The 17219-nt window shown below is 33.1% G+C and overlaps 2 protein-coding genes across 2 annotated transcripts; one reads left to right on the plus strand and one right to left on the minus strand.

The window, feature by feature from the left end:
- Nucleotides 1-440: 440 nt before the first annotated feature.
- On the plus strand, nt 441-2095 carry LOC139882088 (uncharacterized). Its single transcript, XM_071866462.1, has 5 exons — nt 441-806; nt 889-1134; nt 1356-1510; nt 1615-1700; nt 1824-2095. Exons 1-5 carry the CDS (start codon nt 441-443, stop codon nt 2093-2095), a joined length of 1125 nt encoding a protein of 374 aa, XP_071722563.1.
- A 6189-nt stretch (nt 2096-8284) lies between these two features.
- On the minus strand, nt 8285-9489 carry LOC139882089 (peroxidase P7-like). The gene is made up of 3 exons (XM_071866463.1): nt 9283-9489; nt 8993-9187; nt 8285-8845 (listed from the first exon to the last, which is right to left on the minus strand). The coding sequence occupies exons 1-3, from the start codon at nt 9487-9489 to the stop codon at nt 8285-8287; spliced, it is 963 nt and encodes a 320-aa protein (XP_071722564.1).
- Between the last annotated feature and the right edge of the window lie 7730 nt (nt 9490-17219).

Here is a 17219-nt window from a genome sequence, read left to right on the forward strand (position 1 = left end):
CTAGGGTGTTTGCTGAGGTGCTAGGTTGTGGTGTTTCTGATCACTCTCCAATAGTGGTACAATTGAGGGAGTTTATTAGAGGGAAAAGAAGTGCATTTAGATTCTTTAACATGTGGCAATCACATCCACAATTTTAGAGTTTAGTTCAGAATGCTTGGGAAGAGGTGAATGTAAGGGGTTCTAAGATGTACATCTTATGGCAGAGGCTAAAAAGTGTGAAGCAAGCTCTGAAGTGTTTGAATAGAAGAGAGTACTCTGATATTTCTAGTAGAGTTGAGCAAGCCAGGAAGATGATGGACTCATTACAGATTGAACTACAAGATGACCCTTTAAATGTACACTGAATGGAGGAGGAAAGAGTAGTTGTTAATAGATTAAGAGAGTTGTTGGAATAAGAAAGGTCCTTTTACTGCCAGAAATCAAGAGTGGATTGGATCAGGATGGGAGATGCTAATACTGCTTTCTTCCACAAGTCTGTCAAGAAGAGAACAACTGCTAATGGTATTACTAGTCTACTTTTGTCTGATAGTGGAGTTACTATAAATCAGGAAGTTATTAGTCAGAGTATGGTTGAATTCTATGTGGACTTGTTGGGTACTACAAGTAATAGAACGTCTCATGTGGAGGAGGAGATCATTTTAAGGGGTTCTATTATCTTTGAAAATACAGTAGAGCTAGTTAAAGGGTTGCCTGCAAGTGAGGTTAAGGAAGTGGCTAAAATAAAGCTCTTGGAGTTGATGGGTTTAATGCCTTTTCTTCAAAAAGAACTGGAACATTATGGGGGAGGAATTTATAGGTGCAGTCAAGTCTTTCTTTGAAACTGGCTTCCTTGCAAAGAAATTTAGTGTTATTATACTAACTATTATACCTAAAAGCTCGAATCCTCAGTGGCTAGAAGATTATCGGCCTATAGCTTGTTGTATTGTGGTGTACAAGGTTATTTCCAAGATCATTAAGGCAAGATTGGCTAGAATGTTGCCAGGAATAGTGAGTCAGGTGCACTTAGCCTTTGTAGTAGGGAGATCCATTATAGATAAAATCTTGGTAGCACATGATTTGCTGAGAAGTTACCATAGAGATTTAGGGGAGTTACAATATGCCTTCAAAGTAGATATAAGGAAAGCCTATGATTCTGTGAGTTGGGACTTCCTTGAAGAAGTGTTGTTAGGACTCAGATTCCCTGCAAAGTTCATCTCCTAGCTAATGAAGTGTGTTCGTGAGGTACATTACTCTCTATTGATCAATGGATGCATGGAGGGGTATTTGCAAGCCAGAAAGGAGTCAGATAGGGTGATCCAATATCACCTCTACTATTTATTTTGGTGATGGAGTATCTGACCAAATTACTAATGCAGCCACCTCTTCAGTTTGGATATCACAGAGGCATTGAGGCTTTAAAACTCACACATTTAATATTTGCAGATGACTTGTTGTTGTTCTACAAGGGTGATGTTGATTCAGTAAGCTGGCTTAAAGGTCAGTTAGTTATCTTCTCTGCTACCTCTAGTTTGTTTGTAAATGAGGATAAAAGTTGTATTTTCTTGAGTCATGGTGATTATGATTTGAGGGCTGATGTGTTATAAATTTGTGGCTTTAGTGAGGGTACTGTGCTAGATTAAGGAAAGATCACTGCTTAGAGCTTATTGAGAAGTTGTCTGCACGTCTAAGTAGTTTGGGTGTTCGGTATTTATCATATGCTGGTAGATTACAGCTTGTAAACTCAGTTCTTAAAAATATGCAAGTGTATTGGTGCCTTGCTTTTCTGCTGCCTAAGGTTGTAATTAAAGTCATTGATGCTAAATGTCGTGCCTTTTTATGGTAAGGGGTGGAAGTTTCGAGAAGGTGTCCTGTTGCTTGGTCTACAGTATGTTCATCAAAAAATGGAGGCTTGGAGATCATTGATTTGGGAAGATGGAATATAGCTGCTAATGGTAAACAAGTATGGAAAATGCTATCTAATAAGTCCTCTTTATGGGCCATTTGGGTTACTAGAACGAAGCTTGATAGATTAAGTTTTTGGGGAGCTAAGAAATCACCTGATCCTTCTGCAGCTTGGCTGAGCTTGTTGAAGCTTCGTTCTGTGTTTAAGAAGTAATACAAGTATAGAGTGGGGGTGAATAAAGAAGCATCTTTTTGGCATGACCGTTGGGTAGATGGGAAGGCATTGGGGGACTTGTTCCCTGATTTAAATTATGAAGAGGCTGATATCCAGAGGAATGCTTCCATTAGTGATGTTTGGAGGAATGGTAGATGGCTATTACCAAGTCCTGATACTAAAGATGCTCTGTTGGCTTGGGAAATAATTAAATAGGTACAATTTGGTACAAATATTTCCATTCATATAATCTAGACTGCTCATAGCTCTGGAAAATATTGTATTGCTTCTCGATATGAGGTGCTCAAAAGAAGGAGGGCTAGGGTTTCATGGGATTCATTGGTTTGGGGCAAAGGTATGTACCCTATGCATTGTTTTGTTTTGTGGATGACAATTCTTGGTAGGCTTCCAGTCAAAGAAAGATTGTCCAGGTGGGGTATTTGTGATGATGATGTGTGTTGTTTGTGTGGTCAAGATATTGAGACCCTGGATCATATGTTTTTTGCCTGTTCCTTTTCAACTGGAGTTTGGAATGCTGTTATGCCCCCATTATGGTATTTGTCGTCGACCACAATGTTGGAGGAGAGAATGGGATTGATTCAGTAAGAATGCAAGAGATAAATCTTCTCTGGCCAGGTTAAAGAGATTGATGTTTGCAGCTGTGGTGTATTATATCTGGTTGGAGCGAAATGGTGTAGTCTTTTATAGAGCAGCTAGCAGTTCTACTAATGTTGTTAGGCACATTTGAAATTTTGTGTTATTGGTTGTTACTTGTAATAGTTCTGTTGTTAGTCAATTGCTTTTAAATTGGACTGTTTAAGTTTTGACTTTTGAGTTGTGAGGGGATATTGTATGTTTTGTTGGGTGTTTCCCTTTTGGATGAATAAAATTTTACTTTTCACCAAAAAAAAAAATTTCTTACAGTCAAAAGCTATTTGTAGTCAAGAATTGTTATCTTAGAAATACTAATTATTTAAGCCGAAGTCGGCAATACTTCTATTATATAAAGAGGATTTCTTAGATCATTTATAGATAAATAGAAAGATCAGGCAGCTAGTAGTAATAGAGAGAGATCAGTGAGAGATATATTAATAAAATATAAATCACTTTATATATATTGTTTGTTCTTTTAATTAAATTTTGAATACTACTTCTATAACACATTATCAGCACGACCTTGCTCTGATCCTGATTCGATCCATACTTGAAGACGATCTTGTTCTGATCCCGATCCGATACTTGAAAGGTGATCCTGTTCCGATCGTGATCCGATCTGATATTTGAAGACGATCTTGTTCCGATCCGATCCAATATTTGAGGTAGTGTTCTATCCTTAATTTCTTTTCAATAATATGGTGTGTTCTATATAATCTTCTTTATACTATAATCGCCCACGTGAGCTTATATAAACATATATAGGCCTGAAGGTAATATTATCTGATAGATATAATTTTGCTCCTGAAGTGGCCGTTGTTATGAAATCCTAAGTTCAAGATTTCGCTTTGGTGCAGTTTAATGGAAAATATTGAGAAGCCAAAATTCCACATATTTGAAGTGAGTGAAAATAATTATCTGTCTTGGAGTCTTGATGTACAAATGCATCTCCAAGCACAAGATCTTGCCTATACTTTGGTTGGAGCCCGTAGCTCAACTGATAAGGATGATACAGCCGAAAGCTCTATTCCAAAAGATAGGGCCAATGCTCTGATCTTTATACGCCGTCATTTACATGAAAGTCTCCAGACTCAGTATATGTATATTCGTGAACCATATTTTTTGTGGGCGAGACTTAAAGAAAGGTATGACCATACGAAAACGGTCATCCTCCTTGGTGCAATGAATGACTGGCATAATATAAGGTTGCAAGACTATAAATCCATATCTGACTTTAACTCTGCTTTATTTGATATCGTTTCTTGACTTGAGTTATGTGGGGAGAAACGGACTGATGCCCTGTTGTTGGAGAAAATGTACACGACATTCCATGCTGAGAATGTTCTGTTACAACAATAGTATAGGCAGTATCAGTTTAAGACATATTGAGAGTTAATTTTCATGTTCCTAGTTGCGGAGCAAAATGATAAACTGCTTATGAAAAAACCATGAACTTCGACCTGCGGGCTCAAAAGCTTTGCCTGAAACAAATGCTAATTTTAAGCCTAATAAGAATAATACCCGCGGACAAGGTAATAACCCTCGAAGGGGAAGGGGTGGTAGGAGATTTAATCAATCAAGGAGATTCAACCGTAATAACAGCCCACAAACAATAACAAGAAAAAGAAAAAGCCTAAGAAGGGTGATAATGATGATTATACTTGTTATCGATGTGGCATGACTGGACACTGGTTGTGTAGCTGTCGTACGCCAAAGTATTTCATAAATTTATACCAGTCAACTTTGAAAAAGCCGAAGAATCATGGTGAATCTAATGCTATCGAGATAAATCTCATTGCTAGTACGAGCAATGCGGAAGCAAATAATGTCTTCCTTGATATGACTCATTTTGCTCCTGAAGCAGCTGATCCCTGTATGGATTTCTCTTAACTTCTAGATAATGAAATTTTGAAGGATGTATGATTGACTTGATAGATCATCAGACTAATTTTTTCAGATAAATAATGTGATATATGTTTTGTTATGTGTTTCACCCTTGTTTAAATAAATATAGTTTGTATATATATCATGTTTAGAATTATTTTGCTGTTTGAATTTAATTTAAATAATTGAATTTATATTTGGACACCTAGAGTTGTCAATAATAGTGAAAATGGAAAATTATGTAGAACTCAAAGATATCTACTTGATACATATTGATTTTGGTAATGAGACAATTATGTTGTCAATGTTTTGCCTGAAGCAAATCCCTGAAGGATGGAAATAAAATCGCTCATGATAAATTTAGCCGTGATCCGAATAAAATAATACATGTCATTGAAATGACATGGTCATATGCTGGTCACGTACCCGTTGTACAAAAAACATAAATGTTGGTCACGGACCTGAAGTACGTTGCAACATTTTATTGATATATTCTAAGCATATTTGATAATTCGGAAAAGTGTAGCGAATTACATTGTCGTGGTCCTTGAAGAAAGTGCTTTGATGCATTTAAAGTAATAAACTAGAAGTTTATTAATATAAGTAAATAATCGTAAGTTAAAAATAAACTAGAAGTTTATCCCCAAAAATTTTGTAAACCTGAAGTTTACTACTTACGGATAAATCGGAAGAGTATTCGGAATAAGTTTGTAAACCCGAAGTTTACTAAAAATATTTAAACCAGATGAAGTTTATTGTTAATATGGTAGTAAACTCTTAGTTTACCCTGGATATAAATCAGAAGTTTATACGTGATTTATTTATAAACTTAAAGTTTATTGATTATATTGTAAACCTGATGTTTACAAATAACAAGTCCGTAATCGTGAAAGAAAAGTAAACTAGAAGTTTACTTGTATTAAATATTGGCTTGACCGATAGACCATTCCGAGTCAAATGATGATGCGATAAATGATTAGAGAGAACCAGAAGTTTTTCCAATTAATGAATTTGATAGTGTTGCTTGTTCTCAAGGCAAGATAAGTTAAAGATGATCACCAAATATATTTATGGATTGAATCCATAACTATTCATGGTGCGATATGGGCCCACCACCATGACATGTTGGTCGATTTGGTATTGATAGACGTTTCTACTAAATGGTCATGAACTTTGATCAACTACGACCTTAAGTTCGAGTTTGATTATAAAAATAATCAATAACATTGGTGATTTGAGCCATAAGTTTTAGTGGCTAGCTAAGTTGAACGGATACCTCCAATCCATCTTAGCCATTATTTCTGAGAACAACGATCTCTAAATGAGATGCGATATAACAACACATACGCATCATGTCAATGAGTTTTCTTATATTCCCAGTTATAATTTTAGCCAGAAGCCGGAATAGTTTCCATCTTGTAAACTTTGGGTCATATACTGCTCCACCGTATAATAAAAAGATGGATCATCAAATGAGGAAAAGGGAATATATAATTTTCTCCTGCAATAGGGGGGATAATAAAGAGCTAAAGAATGAGATTGTATGAAAAATTATTGAATTATCTAGATCCTCATAAAATGAATTTAAAGTTCAGAAGATAATCCATTCATGAAAATGACTGTTAGATGATTTTTTTGACCCCAAGAAATCAACGAATCTCATATACCAACTGATAATACTCCAATTAATGTCCCTGAAGGAGTATCATGTCTGGAGCATGATATAGATTTGATTCTTATATGAAGGAAGGAGCAAATGATTGAAATGGTCAATAGTTGGAGGTAGGCGCTCTCGGAGGGGCCTTGACATAACATGAACCCATAAGTGTTTAAGGTACCTGAATAACAAGTTAGCTCGTTGAGTTATGTCAATATATGAATATGGAATCGATACGACATCGTCGACGACGACTTTAATGAAATTATGATGTTATAAATAATATTGAGGATCTAAAATCGAAATTTCAATGACGTGTTGGCCAATAAATGAAAGGCACAATTCAAATTGTTGAATATTGGACTAGTAGTCCAAGTGGCTAAAGGTGCAAAGTCGATAGATATTATGAAGAAATGGAAAATCCAAATGTAGAAAATGAGTCCTAAGCACATAAAGCTTTTGAAAGTATTTAATACTCGTTAACACGAGATTTAATGAATTATCCGATGTATAAGGCATTGGAATGTGTTAATCATTGATGGTAGATTAACTATCCCCAGTAGTGGCCATATTTATTTGAAGGGGAGACTCATACACTCTGTACTCTTTTTACTGTAGTCATGGTTTTGTCCTAATGAATTTTTCTAATAAGGCTTTTTAATGAGGCAGAAGTTTTTATGTGTATGATTATGAACTCTCTTACTTCCACCAGATTTTTCCTGAAAAATTTTCTTGATGACGTCCGATGCGATATCAAGACACATCGATATGAAAGTATGAATGAGGGGGAGCATACACTTCGTGTTCTTTTTCCTTGGTCGTGATTTTTCCCATTGGATTTTTCAGACAAGGTTTTTAATGCGAAGATTTATAATGTGTATGCAAGATAATGACGTACTGCTCCCATTTGATCGAGATTTTGTCCCATTGGGTTTTCCTCGACGATTGTTTATGACGCATCCTTTACGATGCACGTTATACCATCTATCAAGTTTTGTCCCATTGAGTTTTCTTGATGATGCTTTGACATATTATATCGGATTTTCTCTAGAAGAATTTTACCAATGATTGATGAAATTTTCATTCCAAAATAATTTTAAATAAGATTTTTATCTTTTGATCAAGATTTTGTCCCACAAGATTTTCATTATCAAGGTTTTTAATAAAGTGACTTGAAGTCATTTTTAGTGTATATTTCCTCCACCGAATCATGCTTTTAACGGTGAAATTTTAACGAAACACGAAATTATAAATAAGACATATAAATAAGACATGAGAAGGTTATACATTTAATTAGATGGATGTTTATCTACCCTCTAGTAAAAGACAAAATTTTATCCTGATAAAAATTTTACTACAGTCAAAGATTATTTGTAGTCAAGAGTTGTTATTTTAGAAAGAGTAATTATTTAAGCCGAAGTCGGCAACTCTTCTACTATATAAAGAGGATTGCTTTGTTCATTTATAGATAGATAGAAAGATCAGGCAGCTAGTAGTAATCGAGAGAGATCAGCGAGAGATATATTAATAAACTATAAATCAATTCATATATATATATTGTTTGTTTTTTTAATTAAGTTTTGAATGATACTTCTATAACATGCGTTAGTTATTAAAGTTTATTTCCTTTGTTGATTAGATAATCTTTATTCTTATCATCATGTCATGACATGTTTCTAAAATTGACATAAAGAATTTCATTGTAAAGAAGTCAAATATAAATTTATGAATGAAAATTCTCTACATTATTAAGATAACAATTAATCATGGTCAGTGGTCACAGCCCACAACTATGATAATTTAATGTTTTCCAGTGTAGATACATTTAAAACAAACTGCACAATTATTTTAACGAGGGAATACTGCAAGATAGTATATACTATCTCAGAGCACTACCATTGAACGTCGAATTATTACACCCAAATTGATTAATTTAACCCCATAATATTGCACACATACATTTTCGATATAATTAACATTGATTACTTAAATTTTTATTTGGAATTCACGATCCTGCAAGAACTGCGAACTTCACCTTGATCATCAGTCAACACACCAATGTTTCCCATCTTAATCATAGACTTTCCAAAGGCGTTAAAAAAAGCTTTTCGATCGTTACTGTAAGATTTAACATATGAAGCAGTTGAGCGGTTATTGACAAGCACTTGATCTGAATGAAGTAAAGCCTTGTTCTTCAAAATGTCCTTGAAATATGCAACATCGAATTTTTTCGCCGTCGAGTCCAAATCTTCTAAGTTGGTGTCGCCGTCTCCAACAGTTTGAGGGCAGGATCCTTGCAATTTCTTTGCATAGGAACGGTTAATGTTGGTATCGTTGTAGATTCGAGGTCGGAAGAAACGACATTGTGAAACACCTAGAGTGTGCCCTCCAGACAGGACGACCAGGTCTTTCGCATTCAGGCCTTGTTGTTCGAATTTCTGAAGGAGGGAAGGTAGTTCCAAGGAAGCATTAGGAAGGTTGAAAAGTGCTAATGTCGCGTTAGCTATGGTGGAGTCCTTCCGACCTAATCTTACGTCCCAAGATGATCCTCCAAGCTGCAATATTAAATTGCAAACATGTTATGATTTTCTGGATATAGGAATTTGGAAAAATGTGTGTATTTTAAGTAGCATATTAATTATGTACGTCAAAGCATGTACAACTGTATAAATAGATAGATAGACATTATAAAGTAAGCGTACCAGGACAACAGAATCACGTGCAGCAACGGCTAGTATATCAGCACATGAGACAACAGGGCGACCGCAAACTTCGTCGACTTTGGCCTTAATCTTGTCGATCACTTCAAATCCCCTTGCTGAATTCTTATTAGGAAGTGCCTCCTTTTCACTCACCATGGTTGCCGTCGAGTCTAGAAGAATTGAACCATCGCAACCCTACATAATTACGTATAAAATACATTAATTGATCATCATATATAAATATATTTATATATTTAATAAAATGAATAGATATATATATATATTTATACCTGAACAAAGCAGTCATGAAAATGCAAACGAAGAAGAGAAGCGGCCATACGAGTCTCATTCTTGACTGCCTCCTTGACAATAGCTTTGATGGTTGGCAATGCTTTGGGACAAACTTTATTGTAATAACGAGTACTAGACAATGTTGCAAAAGCTGATGTTGCAATAGCAAACATAACAAGCAATTGAAGAATATTACGAGAAGCCATGAATTAATAAATGTGTGAATTAATTAATATCGACAACAATGAATATTGGCTAGATCTAATTAAGCTTGTTAGATATTAATTAAAGCTTGAATTATTTTGATGGCTACATGATATGCATGGGCTTATATAGACGACGACATTACTGATAATGTCAACCAACAATTTTTAATTCTTTCGTTTCGAAAGTAATCCAAAAGCAAAAATTAGAAGAAGAGGTTTCGACGTGGTCAATCTTTGACTTAGTACCCCCAGCTCATTATGCCAGGGCAGCAATTCATTCGAGGAAAGCGGAAATTAAGATGCTAGTCATACATTTAATTTTTAATTATATGTTCTTTGGATTCAATCCAAGCTACAATTTAGTGAAAATAAAAATATATTTCAATCCTACAACTTCTCGTAAGAGAGAGATGGTATAAATGCTTTAAAAAGTAGGTAAGTCAATGCTTTAATTAACAACTAGGCTATGTCAGGGTTAAACCAATATTATCACACTAATGTAATCTCTGTTTTTTTTTTTAAGTGTCACAATTTTTTTTCTCTTATTAAAAGCATCCTCACTGCTAAGGTTAATTTTAGATACCGTTATGCCAAATAAGAGACATTTATGTAAAAGAGAAAAAAAATTGGGTTTAAGAATATTTTGGATTCAAACTTCTCAATTGCATAATTCAACTTCTCACATCCCAAGTTATTTATTTAAAAAAAAAAGTAATTGATTGATGAATAGAGGTTGTGGCATGCTTTTTAATGCTAAAATTTAACTTGAATTTTGGAGACAGAAACTTTGAAAAGAGAGCTTGAAAGAGAAAAACTTGAGTCTTCATATGCCATGTCAACTAGGGCTGGACACAAACCGATCCGAACCGAAAACCGAACCGATCACATCGATAACAATTTCGGTTCGATTTTCGATTGTGTAAAAATTGACTAATTGGTTTTCGGTTCGATTTTCGGTTTATCCGACGGTTAACCGAAAACCAATACAAACCAGAAAACCCCTAACTAGTTAAGATCTCAATCTGATACAACTCAAACTTTGAAAATTATATGGGACCTCTGGGTTGAAGAAAAGATGAAGAAGACAGACAACCACCGCCCATTGCCTCTCTCGTCGTTCTACTCTACTCGTTAGTCGTCGGTCTCACACTGCTGTCGTAAGGCGAACGTTCGCCTCCTCTGCTCGTCAGCCAGGTCAAATCTCAATTGATTTCACGCAACTTCGATCCTCCTCTGCTCGTCAACGTCATGGGTTTTCTTCTCTGATTGTTAAACCACTAGGTCGTCAGTCTCGCAATGATTTTTCAAGAGGAATCAGATCTCACAATTGACGAAGAAGAAGTCATTGAAAGAAGATGTCATCTCTCTCTCTTTCTCTGCCATTGATTTTTGATCTAGGTTTGTTTTTGGTCCTTATATTTATTTTTGGTTTCTAGTTACGTCCCTTATTTTATTTTTTTTCTTTTATAGCGGTTATTATCGGTTAAAACGAAACCGAACCGATTTGATGCCCACCCCTAATGTCAACATCCCAATTTTTTTCTCCATTACAAGTTGAGCTCTATTTTTAATCCCAAATTTCATTTGGGTTCTCCAATGGATATGGTCAAAGTGTCATTTTTAGGAATTTGAGTTGAAATTGTAAATTATATATTAATACTATATAAAATGTTTATTATTTCCATTCTCTTTCTACTATATGTTATGGCTTTTAATTTTGACTTTTTTGTCTATTCAAATATACAAGTCAGTGGGCCCGTCCGTTGGACGGGAAATTCGTACCTTTGAAAATTAATAATTTAAATATATCATATGAAGAATTATATAATAATTATTTGTATTAAACATTATTAAACATATGTAAAATATTATATTAAAAGGAGTTTAACTTTATATCAATTATAATTATTTTGATTTTATTTCAAAATCTACAATCTTATTAGATTAAAAATTTATTTCTTTTCAAAAATACTAAATAAAGCAAAAAATAAAAGTCACATGTCACGATTTATTTTGATAATAAAAATTATAATTGAATTTAATCAATTTAATTGTTCCTATGTTTGAAAAATAAGATATGCCCGTTAGTTAGGAGTAGGAAAAAATAATACAGCAGATTTTTATTAGGAATAATAGTTTGATAAAAAATTAGAAAAAAATAATATATATTGATTAGAAATATTTTTATGGATAATATGTCCCTTTGAATTGGAAAAAAGAAGATGTGTTCGTTTTAATTAGAATAGGAAAACGTAATATAATAGATTTTTAATTAGGAAAATTTGTTTAATCAGAAAATAACAAAAAAAAAATGTACAGTGTATTTTAATTTTATTAAGAATATTTTTTTAAATAATAAAAAGAAAAACATTCATGTGTCAAATAATAATTTGCTAATAAAATCTATCAGTTGAAATTAATTCGACAATAAAAGATACACATATATATAACCGTTTTAATTACGATGATTGAAAATAGAATTCGAAGAGAATAGGTTCCTAATTAGGAATAAAATTGTTATATTAGTAAAAAGTAACCGGTAGAAATTTATTAGCGATCATTATATTTTTTGTTGCTAATTAAAAAAGGAAAAAATAATATCACTTATTTAAAATTGTAACTTGATTCCTAATTAAACTCAAAGTTCAAAAATATGTGTCAAATTACTATTCGTTAATAAAACGCCATGTGTCGGATGTTGAATTAACGATAAAATTTGCAATTAAATTTGCAATTGGAACAGATTTAAAATTAAAAGTCTCGCTATTATGTATAAGATTATTGTCTCAAATGTAACCTATTTTCATCTTTCTTTAATTTTGATGAAATTAATTAAAGTGACGCTTAAAATTAATGGGACGTAGGAAGTATTAGTTATCAATCTTACTTAAAATTATTATTTTGTAATTAAGATCAATATGGACGGAGAATTTAAAATTACAACACGAACATATTTGTTAAAATACATTACATACTATTTTATGGAAACATATTACTCCTTCGTTTTACAATATAAAATGCTTTACATTTTTAGATTCATTTATATGGACATCTATTTATCTCAAGTTATATTATTGTTTTTAGGTTATATATTTTAGTAATTCCTCCAAAACAAAATTGTAATTTATTTAGTAGTAAGGTAGTACTATTTTATTTGTGCTATTATAAATTATATTCTATGTTATTTATAATATAATATATATGTTATGGACACGGCCATATGCATTACACATAGTTTGCAGTTAAAAGCTGACTCCATACAGTAAAATTGAGATTTATTAATTATTGTTTTCATATTTATATGGTCAGGTATTTAATCAATAACTTTTACTTAATACATATTCATGTGAGGGACTTAAAATTATAAAATATTATCTAATCTTAGTAAGATATGGAAGCAGTGGTTTCTAATTATATACTCTCTTAAATTCTCTTTGAGAATAATTGACAAATAGTGATCAATTACTTCCTCAGTCTGTAAATATATGTTTTTAAGATTTTCTTATTTTGTCTAAAATTACATGATTTATTAGCAAAAATTATGTTTTCTTTCCCATTTTATCCTCATATAAATATATTCATTTAAGTCCTTATATTTTATGTTTTTTCGTTGACACGTTGAACTTTATCAAAGAATTCTCTTCATCCTCATCTTTCTACTTCCAATCCACCACCACGACAACGTCCGGTCGCCCTCCTCCTCCCAACTCCGACCACAACTGTCTAAAGCAACTCGTTTCACTAAACATAATGAAAAATCTAAGTTTTTCTTTCCAATTCGCAGGAATGCACACTAAAATCTAATTTTTGCTCTCTTTTCACTACTTATTCTTCTTCGTTACTCATTCTCAGATCTCTCTCAGGACAGAGATGCCCTGCTCTGACTCCGTGAGTCCTTCGGCGGCCGAACCCCCTAATGGAATACTTAGAAATCCAATTCAAAACAATTCTCCATCCTTCCGTCACAACTCCCGTTCAATGCAAACACAAATTCCAAGAGCTCAATCTCAGGTTCATGTTAAAGAAGACGACGGAGGCAGAAAATGAAAATGAAAAATTACAGAAACGCGTCAACTAATTAACAACGTATAACACGTTTAAACAAAGAAATCAATATATATCGATGGCATGAAGATGGCAGATCTAAAAAGAAAATTACAAAATTGAATTTCGTTTAACAGATGGTTGGAGGAGACAATTAGGAGCTTGGAGGAAGAGGAAGCGAAAAAATAAGAACATAATTGCATGAAGATGGCAGATATTGAGATGAAGAGATTGAGGACGGAGATAAGAATCAGGTTGTGGTGGAGGTGGCGGCGGACAGACGGAGAAAGCGGTGGCGATTTGCAAAGCTCAACGTGTTAAAGATTGTGTTGTGGAGCAGATCTGGAGATTGGGTTTGTTTGATTTTATGATCATTTTTCTTGTCTGGGTATTTCTATCCAAATACTGTAAATGTTCTTTTTACCTAGTTGTGTATGTCAAATGCGTAAAAAATATGTATTTAGAGACGTAGGAGGTATATATTTAACGATTAGAGGTGACTTATGTTGCGCCATACGCGTCCGGGTTCGGTACGGGATATCGTTATAGAGAAATGGAAAATTGCAAAAAAATGGCCGGTAAGGTATGAGATTTAATTTCATATACATAGGTATTGATATATTATTATATTTTATACATATCAGCAGTATTGATATGTATAAAATATAGTAATATATCAATATTTATGTATATGAAATCCTTATAACTGTTTGAAAGATGATATATTTCAGTAAAATTGAGTTTAAATTTTATGTTATGTTATAAAAATATTATTATTTGAAATAAAAATTCCTCCCGAAAATATCGACGCTTTTCCAACGAGTACCGCTACCAGGTACGTTTTCGGTACGCAGTATTCCCTCAGAGAAATATCGATGCATCATAGGAGGTGACAATTTGCCAAGCACATTAGGCTCTTTCTTATGAGAATTAGGTTCAAGCGCACATACGACAATAACTTTAGCTTGTAGATTATGATGGCTCTAGAGTTATCCCATTGCATTCCATTATGATGGAGGAACATGCCTCTTTGCACTTTACTCTCTTCCTCAAGATCCTAACAAAGACAAAGTCAAGAAGGTTGTAAGTATTCTTCAAGACATGAACATTCCTATGTTAGAAGAAGAAGGCAAGAATTACAACAAGCTCACTTTAGCTCACAATGATGATTTTCGTCTCACTATATCTCAAGACAGCTTCGGCCTAGCTTATGGCAAGTTCAACCATCTCAAGCCCAGGCCCCTCGGCTCATTTCTTCTCAAGACTACTCGGATCCGGCTCATGACAAACTCTCCACGCTCACTCTAACTCTCGGAAACTACATTGAAGGAAACAAAAAATTTAATGCTCACAAGGTCACGACACCTTCAATGCTAAAGGAATTACCTCAATATTTCCAAGACATTATCAATGGCTCCTTCATGCTAATACTCTCTCCATATATAAATAGATGACGTTTTTTGTTGTTCTTTTTTTCTCTAAATAGTTGACGTTTTGAGAATATCAATGCCCTTTTTACATGTTTACCCCTCCACTAACTTTACACCACATACAATTAATAATTTAATTGAAAGAGAGAAATGTTAAAATTTTAAAGTAAGGATAATTTTTGTATTGAAATTAATGATATTGGTATGCGTAACTAGTTCAAATGTGTCAACTATTAGATGTAGTATTATAATGTGTTTGCCCATATGTATTTTTTTTCCTTCCAAATCTAGTCCTATCTGCTGCTTCCCAACGCTATTTACATATCCATCATTGATCCCCTAAAGTTAGGATAGGTGTTTCGACAAAACTATATCTCTGTGTGTCAACCGATAATTTCTCGCCCTGCTCGGTTCATGCTTGGCTTTTTCGTGCAATTACGTATATACATATATAGGAAAGTTTAAGTGCTCTCACATATAAATAGTGGATATCACTATCCATAAAACTTTATCACACCACATACATAACAATATTCCTCCCTCTATTCATTCAATACTTTATTTTTTTATTTTTTTAAATTAAGTAAATTTGAAATTAAAAATCAGTTTTTCCCAAATATATTTCGAAAATGCCGAATAGTCCTCGTAATAAGTGTGTCCAAACTCATTTGTCACAAATATCATATCATCATCTCATTCCTTTAAAATAATCAAATCATAGTCATTTCAGGTTTGTCCTAAAAAATAAATCTTAAACTTTAAATCTTGTAACTATAAATATTACCGGACGACAACTAACAACATAGTTAATTAGAGATGAAAATTGATATGGATGTAAGTTTGGAGTTAAAATCAATTTTCTCCTACACTTTATGCAATAAACCTAACTAGTCATTGCAGTTCTTTTTATAAGTGAGTATGGATATTTTTATGACACGTATCACGTTCTCTCTCCGAAGTCAGAAACTTAAAGTCCCAAGACTATCAATAGTGGACGAATCGTGACATCGTTAATATAAGCAAAACTATAGACCTTAATCTTTAAGAAAATGAATATCATTTTGAAAATTTTCAATTCTATACGAATATTCTATTCTTTTTAATAAATTTTTGTAGATTTGGTGAATTCGAGTACCTATTACTTTTTAATATGTAAATCCATAATAATGATCGACAATCCAAATCACAATAACTGCATTAATTGATATATCTCTTGATTTTAATATTTAAAACTTATTATTTAGTATGTACTAATTAAATATACACATACATGTTTCTTTAACCAAGTCTTTGTAAATTTTTTTTTGTCAAGTTTCAATTATTCTAATCAGTGAAGCAATCTATAAAATACACTTTTTTCAGAAATCATATTATATAGTGTTTGACTTTTTAACTGTCAAATTTATTGCGTATATATATACAATTTCGCGACTTTGTCGCGAAACTTCGCCTTGTATTCCATTATTTGAAACGCCATCACATTGTCTTGTAATTACTGTACCGTATAAACTTGCTCAACTAAAGCATAATAAATCTCTCTTGCGAAATACATAGATTCGTTAAATGACTTTGTCCAGAAAGAACGAGCCATTAGTCAGTCACCCTCCAATAATACTTCCTGATCGAGGAGATTAGCACGGCAAATATATTTTTCTATTTGGCTTTTCTCAATTGGATGAAGAAGTCAACCATTTGAAAGGCAAACATGAATGTATATATTATTTTTTTATGTATTATTATTTTCTGCAACTAAGAAGTCAACCTTTTTTGTTTTTATTCTATAACAAAGTAATATCCTTTTTTTTTTGTTAGTACTATTCTCATTTAATGGATGCATATAATAACCATATGTATTTTGTCTCGACGTTGATTGACAGATTAAGATGAGACTCCCTTGTAAGTAAGTGGTCATTTGAAGATTAATTTATTGCATCAAACTAAACAGTAGCAAGTAAGCGTGTGTGTGGTTGGTGAGTGCAAATTTTTTAATGCCTTGTTGCGATCACAACTGTTTGATTAGATTCCATATTTTAATTAATAACATTCAATTGAAAATGGATCTTTCTTTTAATGCAAGTTAACGTGTTTACGATAATAAACCTTTTTCTCTATTTTTGGTACATCTAGACATGGTCAACGTTCCGGCCGGGTTGACCTTAGAGCCGGACCAGTCAAACCCAGACTCAAAACCCTTAAATATGAACTTATGAACTTAACGGATCTTTGTTTCCTCAATTTGATCTCGCCCATTTACTA

The sequence above is a fragment of the Rutidosis leptorrhynchoides genome, unplaced genomic scaffold, assembly GCF_046630445.1.
Source record: "Rutidosis leptorrhynchoides isolate AG116_Rl617_1_P2 unplaced genomic scaffold, CSIRO_AGI_Rlap_v1 contig225, whole genome shotgun sequence".
Taxonomy (NCBI): Eukaryota; Viridiplantae; Streptophyta; class Magnoliopsida; order Asterales; family Asteraceae; genus Rutidosis; species Rutidosis leptorrhynchoides.